The sequence below is a fragment of the Notothenia coriiceps genome, unplaced genomic scaffold, assembly GCF_000735185.1.
Source record: "Notothenia coriiceps isolate Sejong01 unplaced genomic scaffold, NC01 NC01_scaffold00037246, whole genome shotgun sequence".
Lineage (NCBI taxonomy): Eukaryota > Metazoa > Chordata > Actinopteri > Perciformes > Nototheniidae > Notothenia > Notothenia coriiceps.
Window position 1 is genome coordinate 18,284,598 of NW_011369947.1, and position 14,521 is coordinate 18,299,118.

Below are 14,521 nucleotides of genomic sequence, written 5' to 3' on the forward strand. Positions count from 1 at the left end.
ACACACACACACACACACACACACATACACACACACACACACACACACACACACACACACACACACACACACACACACACACACACACACAGGAGTTGCCTGGCATCTCAGGGTCTTTCTAATGATGTCCATAGAGCCACAGGAGTAGCACAGGGAGAAATGAAGGACTTTGGAGAAAAAAAACTCATTAATGCTCACTGTGGTCTGAGGATTGCTTAATCATTCACTGCAGCCATATTCAGAAAAAAAGAAAAAACACAGCATTACATCACAAGTCAGTCTAATGGGAGGTCCCCCACTTGCATTATGAGTCACTCCGTGTACAACTAGAGAATTGTTATCAGATGTTGGATCCCAATCATACCTTTTTATATTTTGCTAGCCCAAAACCTCCTGCTTCCGCCTCCATTGTTACATTAATTGTCCTTCTTGGTAATCACCCTGCTTTTTCTGTTTATCTTTGGCTCGACAGTGTTCCCTTTTGACTTTGTGGAGGTTGTTTTGTTCCCTTTGTCCCAGATTAGTAACAGTAATCTATAATAAATTATTGTTTTGTTGTTTCCAACCAGTGATTTCAACGGCTCTCCAGGGACCTATTATGCTGTAATAATTACCATTAGAAAGACTAGGAGAACTGTGTGTGCCCACTCTAGACATTTCTCATGCCTTCTATTGCCTGTGGGCTTTATTGCTTGAACAATTGTACACTTGAAACAGTGGGATTTGAGCTCTAAATAGAGACAATTCTTTAAATAATCCGATGCACCTGTTTCCGGGCATCTGATTCCAGGTGCTCATGGCCGGGCTTAACAATGGTTCATTAAATAGCATGTTAGATGCTTTAAATCCCTGAAATAAGTCGACACTACTGTATCTCATGACTTAAGGCCAGTCAGGGTATGGTCAAAGTAAATTAGAAAAAAGGCATTATTCGGATAAACTGGCATTGGTTATCTTAATTGTCTTGATTATCTCAACATTTGCATCGGAAACATATTTAAACTTACATGGCTTTGTGATGGAGCAGTTGAGTATTTCCTGTTAAATAATGCCACATACAGTACCTATAAAAGTCCCAATTGTGTGTGATTGTTGTGTGTGTTTACATGTATGCAAGACATAACAATATCAATGTTCTGTATTGTAAGCTTAATATATTGGTCAATGTGCAGAGAGAGTTGTTTTGATTTCTGTGGATTTTGTGTTATTTAGTCACTATGCTGTTCAGATAGATAAAACTGGAGAGTTTTAGCATTCAGCCCCATGCCCGTGTTTCTCACTCTCAAATATTTGCACGAGCAGGCCTTTGTCTGCCTGCAATCGCTCTGAGGGTTTATTGAACGCTGTGTGCGCACCCACTTGTAGCGGTCTACACTACCAGTCAACAAGCAGCTGTTTCCCCTGCACCCTAAATGTCACTATTGAGGTCAGCTGCCCTAACGTCCTGCCGCCGCTGAGGCAAATTAAACCTGATGTTATTAAGTAGTATTCCCCCACACACTGTGCAGGTGGCTTTGCAATCAGCTGTCCTGGCCTTTGAATGGGTGCGACTGTTTCAGCCCTTTAAAACAAACTGGGGAACATAATTCCAATTGCTCTGTATACTGAGATATGGTTAGAGATAACATAACAACCCTGTTTTCTTTGATTATCATCCTGTTCTCTTGCATTTCTCCTTTGACTGTCTGCAGATACATTTGAAAGGTTGTTTTTGTTATATGAATGACTCTACACATCTTTCACACTGTACTGTAAAGCAACACCATTTTGTTCTTTGGCAGGCTAGCAAAAGGAGCAGGACTCTCATTTTCAAAACTGCAAGGGCATAAGTGAAAGCAATTCATTTGTGTCAGACAGGAGGCAGTGATACTTTGAGCCATTTGCCACCAACTTCAGAGAAAACTCACTGTGTACTCTGCACCACAGTGAGGCTCAAAATAGATTGATTGTGGCACATTTAATGTCATGCCCAGTTTCCTTTTCCAGACACAGCAGTTTTCACTCTATGGCCAAGTCAGAACCATTTTTGTATACCTGATCAAATGTGCCAACACATTTTTGGTAGTTTTTATGGTTGTCAGATGAAAAGCAAGGAGTGAGACCATATAATGTACCACCAACACAATCCTATGAAATGGACCAACAAGCTTGTCATACACACTTAACATGAAAGTCTCCCTTCTGTTATTGCCCATACAAGCTGTAGCTTGAAGCATTAACACAAGTTCACCCACCAGTAAGAAATCAGCATATGTGTTTTAGGATTTTTTTTAAAACACAAGGATAAAAGGTGAAATATGAATGAAAAAGGAATGTGTCCGATGGTTTGCGCCAAGATGGAAAGTAATGGTGCCTGTTTCTGTTCATAAAAAAAAATTCTATATCTATTTTCAGTGGGAGGTTTATCTTTTGAAAAATACAGATGACCGTTAATTTGCAGTTGTAATAGGATGCACATAATTTGTTTAGTTATATTGCTTTCAAAGCCCTGAAAGTGAGATGATCTGTAGCAAATTTTCACAGCACACAATTACATCCCCAGCTAACCAAGTTATAAAAAAAATAGAGATATTAGTAACATTTGTATATAAAGATAGATACACACCCATGTGTGATGCGTAACAAATGCTGTTCCAGGGCCTTTTTCCATTTCCTTTTTCCATCCATAAGAATTGCTGACGTGAAGAATTACGGCCCTACAGCCATTGATGGAGCTGTTGCAGAGAGCAGCTGGTCTCTAAGGAAGTCAACACATGGTTGCACATACAGCACACAAAACATGTGCACGTATAGGCAGGAGGCAAAGATACACACACATGCACACCATGATGATAGTATTGAATGTGGGCCTTGCACTCTGCCATATCTATTACAGCATTTCCTGCTCAAGGGCTCTCACTGCCTTTCAACTCACAGCCGCACAACACAACTTTTCAACTCAGGCAGCACAGACCAAGGACATGACTAATACTCACTCTCACTCTGGAGCTTTGGCCAACAGTACAAATCATGTTATGTGCAATGCTCATTATATACACAATGCAGTATCAAAAGGTTTATACGCAAGAGTGCTGTTCAGCTTTATCACAGTGCACTGTTAGACATGTTATTGTTATTTATTAGCTTTTTACTGTACCTAGTGTATTCATGTTTCTACAGTGAAACCGCTTTACTGTGAGAGTGCTTGACAGTATAGTAAGCCAGGATATTGTAATTCATTGTATGATACTTTTACTGTGTTTTATATAGTATGATAATGCAAATATGTTTGGAAGTATGATTTTGTTAGGATATACTATACTTCCTACTACTTCAACTTAATAATACTAATGCCACACAACTCATTTTAGACATTGGCTTAAATTAAAAAAAAAAAATTGAGAATGTATGTGTTCAGAAAATCAGGGGTTATAATGAAATCAACAGCTCTGCTGACAAATGAGATGAAGGGACAATTGTCCAGGTACGTACCTAACATCAGTGCAAGTAATACCGGCCTGAAATGTTAAGTTCCAATTTAAAAGCTGCATTAATTGTACTTATGAGAGACATCTTTAGCACTAATAAAAAAAAATCGCCCTGGCAGTCAATGTGTAGTGCTGTAGATGTATGACCAATGGTCATTGAAAAAGCAATATGATATAAGTTTGATCATATTATTCAGCTATTGGTACTGTCTGCTAAGGCTTCAAATGACTACAACATCAGCATCATTGACTGTACTGTAAAACCGGAGCAGTTTCCGAGGTTAATAGCCCCCTGCTGTTTCTGACACAGAATCCTTTGTCAATTTGAAATATATTAAGTGATCTGATAGTTCTTATGAGATGCTCCGATTAATACATGTATGCTTTGATGTTGAAAAGGTAGCCTGTGGTTGTTGTTGTTGTTGTTGTTGTTGTGTGTGTGGGGTAATAGACTTTCTAAGTACTAATTTTATTTCATGATAATGATTTCCCCTTTTCCAATTGTTTACAGAACGATCAGTCACTTCCTAGTGTTGGACTAAAACAATGTTTTCTGTTGTTAATCATTTTTTTAAGTACATTTTGATTTGTCATTATAATGTAAGGAATTGAGAAGATTAAGACCGCTTTCCACTGTTTCTGTAATCAAGAGTTTTTTGAGTATGCCTAAAATCCTGGCTTGGAGCAGTTACAAGGCTTATGCTTATTTTTCCACAATTTTGAAACCTAAATTGACAATCTTGGCAATTGTTTTTATAATTAAACATTTTGCAGCTCGGTTAATGACACAAATGTATTTGGTGTGACAAACTCGAAACACACTTATTTTTGCTTTACCTGGACTTTAAAGAAAAGCCTGGATGTCACAGAAGCAGTTGAGAAATGATATGGAAACTCAATAACAGCAATTTGCTTAAACAAGGTTTTGGGCCTCAGGGGTTCTGTTGTCAGGTCCCTCTCATAATAATAATAATAATAATAATAATAATAATAATAATACATTTATTTTGGGGGGCGCCTTTCATAACACCCAAGGACACACTACAGGTTTACAAATGTACAATTAACATTTACACATAAAAATGTGTAAATGTTAATTGTACATTTGTAAACCTGTAGTGTGTCCTTGGGTGTTATGAAAGGCGCCCCCCAAAATAAATGTATTATTATTATTATTATTATNCTATCAAAATCGTCCGTACGCTTGGAGCAAAAACCAGTCTTTATGTTAACGTGGTATGTAACTAGCTCTGGAGACCTTTCAAAAATATATCTTCAACAAGTAACAGTAATAAGTTCGGCTAATTATAATCCTACTTCTATAACTACCAGTTCTGAGTACCCTACGCATGTAATAAACCTTTCATGGGGTTTGTAGTGTATGGATTGATTTGGTGTCAACGCTCCATCCAAAATAAACGCCGTTTGTTCAGTTACTATGTACAGTATGTACACAAAACACGAGGGATGACATAGAACGACGTGTTTTGACGGGTGGAAGGAGTAGAGGAGGTCTTTCGGCGTCTGTACACACTGCCTACTTCGCTGGGGGGGAGAGAATGTTGACCCGAGGGCGGCACCAGGTTCCGACCGAAGCGTCTTGCTGGAGGGTCCGGCAAGAAGGAGGTAGCACCGGGCAGGGGGCGGGTGGTGCATGTGGTTCTCGTACAGGACAATTTTCGAACTCCTCTGTTGTGTTCTTAAACACTATTGAGGAACCTATTTTTTTTCCCAGACTAGGATTCGAAAAGTCGATGGACAAGAGAATAGGTAGTTAATACGAAAAATCAATACCTGACCTGAAGTGTAGAGGGGTCCATCAATTCGTCGCTTGGTTTCCAATTTCAGTCCCAAACAAAAGGCCCGAAAAGGCCGGGAATTTTTCGAAAGTACCGAGAAAATCAAAAAAGGAAAGAAGGGGAGTTCAACGAATGGAAACTGACAAATGGAAAGAAGATTTATTACGCAAACCACAGGGCTAAGTTGACATAACGGCAGTTTAACATTTTTCTCCTAATAAAGACGAGGTAAAACCTAATTTACCTCACTCCGCTCGTCTACACACCAGTCATTCGTGTATTGAGCGCGCTCTATGTAGTTTAGTGACAACAGATACAGAATCATAAGAGGTCAACAAGGAACACAGACACCGTAGCACACTACCACCGACGAAAGTTCGTCCTTCTGAGCACCACAAGTCTTCATCGTGAGAAAAAAGCTCAATACCACGTCGACTTTCCCGCTGGACGTGTCAAAAGGGTAACTATTCTAGTCGAATGAAGACGGTGAAAGGGTGACACGAAAAAGCAGACACAGTGACATCTCAATGAACGCACTAACGCCCATAAAAATCGATAACATCATGAAGACAGGTACACAGAGTACGTACATTGAACCACAACAAAGAGTACACCAATATACGCACTATTACACACACACTCCTCTTAGACATAGTAAAAACACAAGTTTACTAACCAGACAAAAAGTGTACCGTATAGAAAAGCGGGGGTAGCGCAGTCGTCGGATAGAAAATTGTTAACTTCACGCGGTCATTACGACCATTGATAGACACACCACCACGTGTACTAAAAGGACGAGTCAGTGGGGACCGAGGATATAGGACGGGAACAATTACTTTCGTTTATATTGTTTGACACTTGATGTAAAAACCTCAATCGCGTGAACACATACATCTAAATAGAGGTACGCAGAAAACTAAACCTATCCTCAGGTAAAATTAGGCATTCGCCCCTCGCCGATCGTCGTGTTACGGTTAGAAGGAGTCCAAACCGAGCCTGTACGTTGTGTAAGGGAACATTTGGGCTGAAATACAACATAATTTCGGTACTTGTAGTCGCTTCGATGTGGAAGGGTAAATGAAACTCCTATTGAGTAGAGCAAAATGCATAAGCCGCGACGTAGACGAACGGTACAACGTCAGGTAAAGTTAGCTGCGGTCTGGCTTATTGTTGATTTCTGTTTTTCAGTAAAAAATATACAGAAGATACGGACCGAACTCTACCGTAAGTTATGGACATAGAGAAGTGTAATTTATCCACTCTCAATATCCCTACTGTACAATCTTTTTCTCATATTCCACTTAGATCCTGAATATCACGTCATATCAAAGGGGTCTAATTGTGTGAGAACGACAGCACATAGCGAGGCATTTACTAACGAGCGGAATGACTCGTCGTCAATTAGTACTACAGACGGACCGTGATATCAACATAAAAAGTATGGTTAGAACGACATTAGGTTTGTATTTACACCGTCCACCAGTGGAAAGATCTCGTGAGTCTAACCCAGTAACCTCTGGCACGAGATCCTGAGTATGTCCGAGGATCAGTCTGTGTGTATGTCAATTGTATCCACACTAGGTTTCCTTGAGTAATAGGAGGTTAGTAACATCTTAAATGCCGGAGTTTGTAATATCCGAGGGTGATTTACGACGATAAAAGCACAATCGTGTGTTAGTGACATCCATACCATAGAACTCTTCAACCAACGTAAATTTACCTTACAAAATGCTTCTTTTCTCCGTCGAATTTCGGTATTGGTGGAGGGTGTCGCCAGATCTGTCGCCCTTCCAGTGAAGGTGTCGTCGTCTGTAGTAAGATGACGCAAAATGTACTCGCAATGTGATTAAAGAAGTCAAAAAACAACTCTTTTTTATGTAAAGTAATTCACTTTCTGCCTATCGTTATATTTTCTTAAACCTCAGACAGACCTCTGTGGTGTTGTTCTGTTTCAGGATGACAATTAAAGATAAAATGCATATGTTATTACTATTAATATGTACTAATATGTTATATTTGATTAACTTTCTAACAATTGTGGAGTGTGATGATCAACACACCAACAGATACTCCCTGTTCCATTTAAATTGTCACACACTTAAATAAACTGTTATTATTACTTTAAATAATAAAGGATAATTACTTTATCTCCCCCTGCAGTAATGATGCGTTTATGTGCTCCTCATAAACTCGTACATCTGAAATGTAAACTACAATCGCTCATCCAAGTGCTATTTTTTAAGGAATATCAAAACCAAAAAAGGCTTAATGTACTTTTAAAACTCTGTCAAATGTTACCCATATGTAACCAACTTTTATTTACAAACGTGATATGATTATTTCCCCTTGGCTATTTTTTTTAATTTGAATCTTGGCTTTTTGGAAAACGAAAAAGAGAATATATTTTAAATCACAAAATGTATATATAAATGTATATGCTAGCTAACATGGTACACACAACATTAGATTTTTACAATAGTTGTTGGTAACTATGTTTAGTACTGAACTAAGGTACTATTTAAAAGTACTTTGCTTCTCTACATTTGTTAGATAACTTTAACAATAAATGATGATGTATAATTACAGATCAAGCTGCTCAGTGGTATATCAATGAATACAAATCTGATTTCAAAACTTATTTCACTACTGCATTTAGAAAATTCAGGATTGTCATGTTTTTGCCATTTCAACGAAACAATCAAATAAATCCCACAGCACCTGAATGCGTCAGGTCCTGTCACAACAGATAGAAGCAGTTTTCTTTCTAACCGATGAAAGTTTAAGTGAACAGATTGCGGTTTACTGCCAACTGCCGTCAGTTCTCAGTCTGGGGTTATTATCCAGTTGATACACCTGTTAGCATTTACAAAAAGCCAGACTCCATTAAATAAACTGCTAATTCTAACAGTCTCCTTCTCCCCACCCCTCCATCCCGCTCCTCTGAGCCGCTTACCTTTGCTTTTCTCCGGTTGTCAGTGAAGAAGTTTAACGGCTGCTGGTTCCAGATAAAGACGGTGAATGACACCCACCACCGGGGTCCTTATATACTTCTTCTCCATACCTCCTGGGGTGAGAGTTTTTTTTTCTCCATCTCCAGACAGCCGTTAGGAATGCCAAAGTATTCGGCAGGAATTCAACCGGTCCGGCGGCCATATTTGGTCTCCTGTATGGAGAGTGAAGGCGCGCCGGGATGACCATATATGGAGAGGAAGCCCCCGCGAGCCCACCGCTGAGCGCTCGAGCCCGTGTATGGAGCTACTACTACTACCAGTACCACACACACACACACACACACACACACACACACACACACACACACACACACACACACACACACACACACACACGTTAATGTAAAAAGTAGCTATTAAAATAAAAACGCTCAAGTTTATGGGATAATTTGGGTGTTTTGAGCAGAGTTAAATCTGTATTTTCAGCAATGAAAGAAATTCAATTGTAAGCATAAGATAAAGATTGTTAATTGTGAAGTTCACACTGCTTTATCAGTATTATTGGCACTGGAAGGAGTTGAAGTATGAGCAATCAAATGAATAGAAATGTCAGTTAAAGTCAAATTCTGAAACTGTAGAGCAAATGTTAGTTGAAAGGTTGGCAGTAAAAAATATTGAAAGTGGCCGGAAGTATTTGAAATAATTTTATTTAGTGTAATTTCTTTTAATTAAAGCAACAGACTAGTTCCTTTAAATATGCTATATCCAGCCAATCAGATTCCTATCATCAAGTTGGCTCATTGAATACACTTTGATATAATACATGAACTAATATTATTTTTGTCATGACTTCAGGTGTATTTTTACATCTAACACCCTGAGATCTTATCATTGGTTGCACAGAGGTCACGCTGCTCAGCTGGAAGCTCGAACATCAACAACACACAGCAGCTGATGACGTTGTGTTTCTAAAATGAGGGTCGGGACCCCCAACACACGGGACAGCTGCTCTGAGGAACCAGAGACAGAGACACTGAGCCCACAGTGTTTCTCCAGTGTTTACCCAGCTGATACTGAGAGGTGTCTGGATCTCAGAGGCTCGTCCGTCCAGGAGAGAACGCTGACGTAAACTCAACATTTCTGAACCTTCAGTCCCTTAGAGACTGTACCGTGTGACATCATTATTACAAAGAACTTACTATACTATCATATTTTGCATTACATACTATACTACTAACATTATTATGAGATTTATGTATGGCATTTTGACATACCTTTTTTTTTTTAATGAAATGTCTTAATAGCATTCTATACTAGATTTTTATGGTAACACACTTTATGACATTTTGACCTTTTGGGGATTTTGTATTCAATGCTACAGTATATCTTAACTTTTTAATGACGTACTAAAACCTTTTATAGGAGATCTTTCCCATTACATAATACTATGAGTTCTTTAAGACATACTTTACTCCTCACCACCTTCAACAAACATACAAAAACTCACCTCTTCAATCTGGATTTTAATTGTGATTAATTTTTGATTGTTGTTGTATTGCTTGATTTTAATTTGATTTTACTATATTTATTTGTTGTTCTTTTCTTTTCACTATCTCTGTAAAGCGACGTCGAGCACCTGTAAAAGCGCTTACAAAATAAATCTATTATTATTATTACTTTACTTGATTTTTCGTGACTATTTTTCAGAATCTTTAGAATTGCATGTTTTCATTACTAATTAAGCCCAGTATGACTCCTTTAAGACCAGCTATGCTATATATTATACTGTGCCATTTATTATAAGCTTTTATGACTTCTACGAACTTAGTTTTTTAATGTCATACTTTGGTGTTTTTATTTTGTATTCTTTCATAACAAAATAATATATAATAAGTGTACAGTAAAAGTGACTATGACTTAATTATGAGATTTATTTTATGACGTACTGTACCAAGACATTATGAGATTTTTTATGACATGAAATCTTTATAAAGCCGACTATAAATACTTTGTGTGGTAAACTACACAATAACCTTTTATGACATATTTAAACATGAGGTTTTGTTTGCCATTTCTTTGACACACTACACCTGATTCTGTACGATAAGATTTATTTGTTCATGACATTTTAATTACTCTCTTACTGACCCATAGTGATATAAGGAATCGTTATGACATACTAAAACACGAGGTCTTTTCAAACCATTTATTTAGGACATGCTATACTTGATATTTTATTACATTGAATGACTTTTTATGACATCCAGCCCCCCTCTCTTGCTTCAGCCTGATGACCCTCACCTGTCGTTGGGATTCCCGCAGAATCTGCTTCCTCCTCCTTTCTGTGACGCAGCTGCTGTTTCCTTTTGTTTCAGACCCTTTACACCTGCTGACATCACTGATGCCTGATTATCAGTGTTTTGTTCTAATTGGTCATTCTGTAAATAAAAATGCTTATTTATCCCTTCTTGTCTGGTCTTCAGCGCAGCCTTTGAGCTCGGCTTCGACAAACTTCACTACACTTTTATGATTTTCATTACAGAAATGTAGTATGCCGTTCTTTTGAAATTATTATGGAAAACTATATAATTTTTTCTATAGTTTACTATTTATTCTATTACTTGTTTTTATACCATTTTTGCCAATTTCACATATAAACAGATCGGTTTGGTTTATAACGGTGCATACATAAAACAGTAAGATACATTTAACAGAATAGTAAATATAGAATCTAAAATAAAATGTTTACAATCAGAAAATGTTTACAAATGATAAATACAAACAAAAAGGAAAAATACAATTACTCAATCAAAAATGACAGAGTATATGTTAATGCTATATTAATTTATGAGCATTATATATGAAAAGGAAACTGATATTAAGTCAGTTTTTAAGTAGTTACTACCGTTTTGTCAGCTATCTGCGTGGATAAGACTCTTTAAGGATTTTTAGTGGAGCTGATTTCCCTAATCTAACCTTTTTCCACTATTTTTAGCCGATCTGGACGCTGAGAGCCATCTGCAGCCGCTGTATCAGAGAGTGGATAATCCTCACGGAGGATCCCCTCAGGGTGGCAGCCAATACATCTATTTATAACCAACATCTGCCGCTCGTCACCCGACAGGAAGAAGTCCTGACTCTCAACTCTGAGAGGACAGTCAGGTTTCTGTCACTCTGTAGCACAACGCTGATATCAGACGGTAAGAAGCCAAGGTAAACGGTAATTAAAGCTAAATCCCAAAACAAAAAGATATTAAACTTCTATTTTACATGTTTACATTTCAATAACCCTGAATCATGTGTACATATGTTACTTACACTATACCTCATTTCATTTAAATTGTAATTTAAAACAACTTTACACACTTAATGTTTAAATTATCCTATGTTAATGTATTTGTTATTAATAGATTAGTCCGTTACAGTGTATTGTATTTATTGTTATTTTAGCCTATCCTTCGTAGGGTTAGGGATTCTTTTTAATCACTAAGTTGTCTTAAAAATAGGGAAGTAAATGTTAGTTTTGCTTTTTGAGGAAATCTTTGAGCGAGAATGAGAAAAATACAGACGTCTTAATAAAGAAATAACAACACATTTATTTAGAAAAGAGCACAAACATATTCAAACATCGGAAAGCTGAAGCAGGTGTTACTGAAACATTCCTCACATCTGAGCCTCCAGGTAATGTTCATAATTTGCTCGAAGAACGAACTCAAAGTAGGGTTTAGACTTCAGAGAGCTCAGCTCGTCCAGCTCCAGCAGCTCTTTGACGTCGGGCAGGTACGTCTGCAGAGAAACGCCTGAAACATGGAAAAGGGTTTGTCATGAGGGGACGTTTTTAACCATTAACCAATATACACTTTAATTCATGGAAAGGAATCTGGAAAACACATCGAGGAAAATTAACAATTAACTTCACCAACAGCTTTTTGTGTCTGATGCTTGAGCTTGTTGAGCTAAATTTAGTGTGTTTTCTGCATGTTTTGCAACTTAAGAGCATTATACATTTAAACAATAGCTCACGACAGGCCGTGGTATATGGTCATTATATCACAGCTAAGGGGCGTGGTTTGGCCCGACGCGAAGCGGGGTCAAAGTTAACCTTAAATGTTTCCATCTTAAGCTTTGTTAGTTAGTTTCGTAACGGACGTAATGTAACAGTTGTAAATTGTTCTCAGACGCGGAGGGATACTGACTAAAGTAACTACAATTCTACCCGTGATATACGCTCATTATATCATGGCTAAGAACCAATCAGATTGCTTGATTTGACTTATCCGTTTTATAAATATAGTTATACCTTTAATCTTAATGTCTATGCTATTTTGTGTTTGTTTTATGTCTTTCACTGGTAACTGTATTCTATGTGATATCCATTTTCTGTGACTATTTTATGAGTTGAAACCTGTGAAGCACTTTGGACTGCCATCCTTGTATGACAGTTACCATACAAATAAAGCGTATTATTATATATCATTTTAAGCACTACTGAAAATTAGGGTGATATGATATTTTGTTATTTATCTTTTGTGGATGAAATGAGGCGGTTTCCGGAGCGTTCCTCACCTTCCTGGATGAGTTTGAGGAGGACTTTGATGAAGATGCTGTCTTTGGCTGCTTCCAGAGGATCGTCACTGCCGTCAGCAGAGGACCAGCTGAGGGGAACAGCGTCACAATAAATACACAAATAAATACCAGTAAAACTAGGGCTGTAAAACGATATTTAAAAAAATATCGTACATATTTGTATTTATATTATTTTTATGTCTATATTTCTACTTGAAACTGTTAATTTTGCACTAAAGTTCATAAAATGAGAAGATTTGTTTTCTCCACATAATTATTTATTAAAGGTCATATATTTATTTATTTATATTTAAGACATCATAGAGGGAATTATACTAGAAATATGAATGGACCAATATGTGTACGGAAGATTTTAGACATTAGCCAAGCGTTATGCAAAACTAATCAACAACATTTATAAATCAGTGTTTCAATGTTTTTTCTCCAACTTATTTTCAACATTTTCTCTTCTTATACAAGTCTTTACTTTCATCTGCAAAGCCCTCTGAACTGACTTTAATGATTTCACACAGATAGGTTGTAAAAATCTTCTTTAAGCGTAATCAAAATTGAATGAAAAAACCAAAAACAACAAGATCTTACTCGTCTCTCCGCAGCGCTTTCCCGAAGATCTCACACTTCAACAAGTCGATGTCCTCAGCTTCCTCCTGCAACACAAACACAGACAATACACAGGTTCACTTTAAACTGAAGTCAAGCCGCGGCGAGTCAATTCTGAAACAGGAGAATCATTCACCTCGTCGATGTACTCGAGCAGGTCCAGAGCCTTTTTGAAGTCGTACTCGTTGGCGCGCCTGTTTTCATCACAGATGTAAAGCTGAGGAGAAGAGAGAGAACACTGTCAGCGTGACTTTATACAGAAATACCTTTTTCTGTAGAGAACTAGTTTCTGACGCGTTCAAAAATAAACTTAAAGTGGACCTATCATGCTATATTTGAATAACATAGTGTAGGACCATACCTATATAAGGCATATTTATACTTTTTATTTTTCAAAGACCTGTTGTATATATATATAATATATAGAGGACGAGGGTATACCACAGTCACCTAGTGTTTCCTCGGACTTCCCTCTGAACTTTCTTTGAATCGACATTTACAAAAAGTCTACATTTTAACATAAAAGAGTATATATCTTTATAGTTTTTCTGTAGATTGTGACTTACACGGAGTTTACACCAGACGTATAAGAACATCGCTATCGTACCACCACACTTCCCGGGTGTGTCTAATCGTCAAATATTGTACGTATCTTTACTTTTTGTATGACCAGGTCAAATCACTATTTGTCAAATTCCCCTGGATAGGTACGTTGTTACGTGAAAACATCGCAGAAAAGATGTACTTATACACAGGGGCCAGACGGGCAAGTCTCTGAGTGGTTCTCAGTCTTTTTTTTTTGTTTGGGAGGAGATAAAAGGGAGGTATTGGTTTAGAGAATTTTTCCCCGACGTTGCCTAGGACTATCCGTCTGACTAGGTCTAAAACTTGTGAAGATACTGTAGTGTCTTCACCGCGGATGCCGATAACCCGGTTGAGGTGGGTTGAGTCCTCCTCTGGTCGGTGCCTGTAAGGCAACCTTTCGCGACCTATTTTTTTTCTGCGACATCATGTATACGGTCCCGGACATCTACCACGACAAGAGTGTCTTATTCGGGTACTACGTGTGGCGTCACAAATTTAACTCGCTTACTCCTTACCGATTTTTACGTACTAG

At 37.7% G+C, this 14,521-nt stretch overlaps 3 protein-coding genes across 3 annotated transcripts in view; 1 reads left to right on the forward strand and 2 right to left on the reverse strand.

Moving 5' to 3' along the window:
* The window catches only part of LOC104966479 (midasin-like), a 38,896-nt gene extending 28,283 nt beyond the window's left edge, over positions 1 to 10,613 (reverse strand). Inside the window, exon 1 of the mRNA XM_010795665.1 lies at positions 10,519 to 10,613. Coding sequence (XP_010793967.1) covers positions 10,519 to 10,613 — 95 coding nt within the window. The remainder of the gene's footprint in view (positions 1 to 10,518) is intronic.
* The window catches only part of LOC104966019 (AP-1 complex subunit beta-1-like), a 373,094-nt gene that overhangs the window by 196,459 nt on the left and 162,114 nt on the right, over positions 1 to 14,521 (forward strand). The window lies entirely within an intron of this gene.
* LOC104966480 (nuclear pore complex protein Nup133-like) overlaps positions 11,794 to 14,521 on the reverse strand; it is a 2,950-nt gene continuing 222 nt past the window's right edge. The window contains exons 2-5 of the mRNA XM_010795667.1: positions 13,541 to 13,642; positions 13,387 to 13,451; positions 12,784 to 12,872; positions 11,794 to 12,017 (exon numbers count right to left, since the gene is read on the reverse strand). Coding sequence (XP_010793969.1) covers positions 11,881 to 12,017; positions 12,784 to 12,872; positions 13,387 to 13,451; positions 13,541 to 13,642 — 393 coding nt within the window. The 3' untranslated portion in view covers positions 11,794 to 11,880. The remainder of the gene's footprint in view (positions 12,018 to 12,783; positions 12,873 to 13,386; positions 13,452 to 13,540; positions 13,643 to 14,521) is intronic.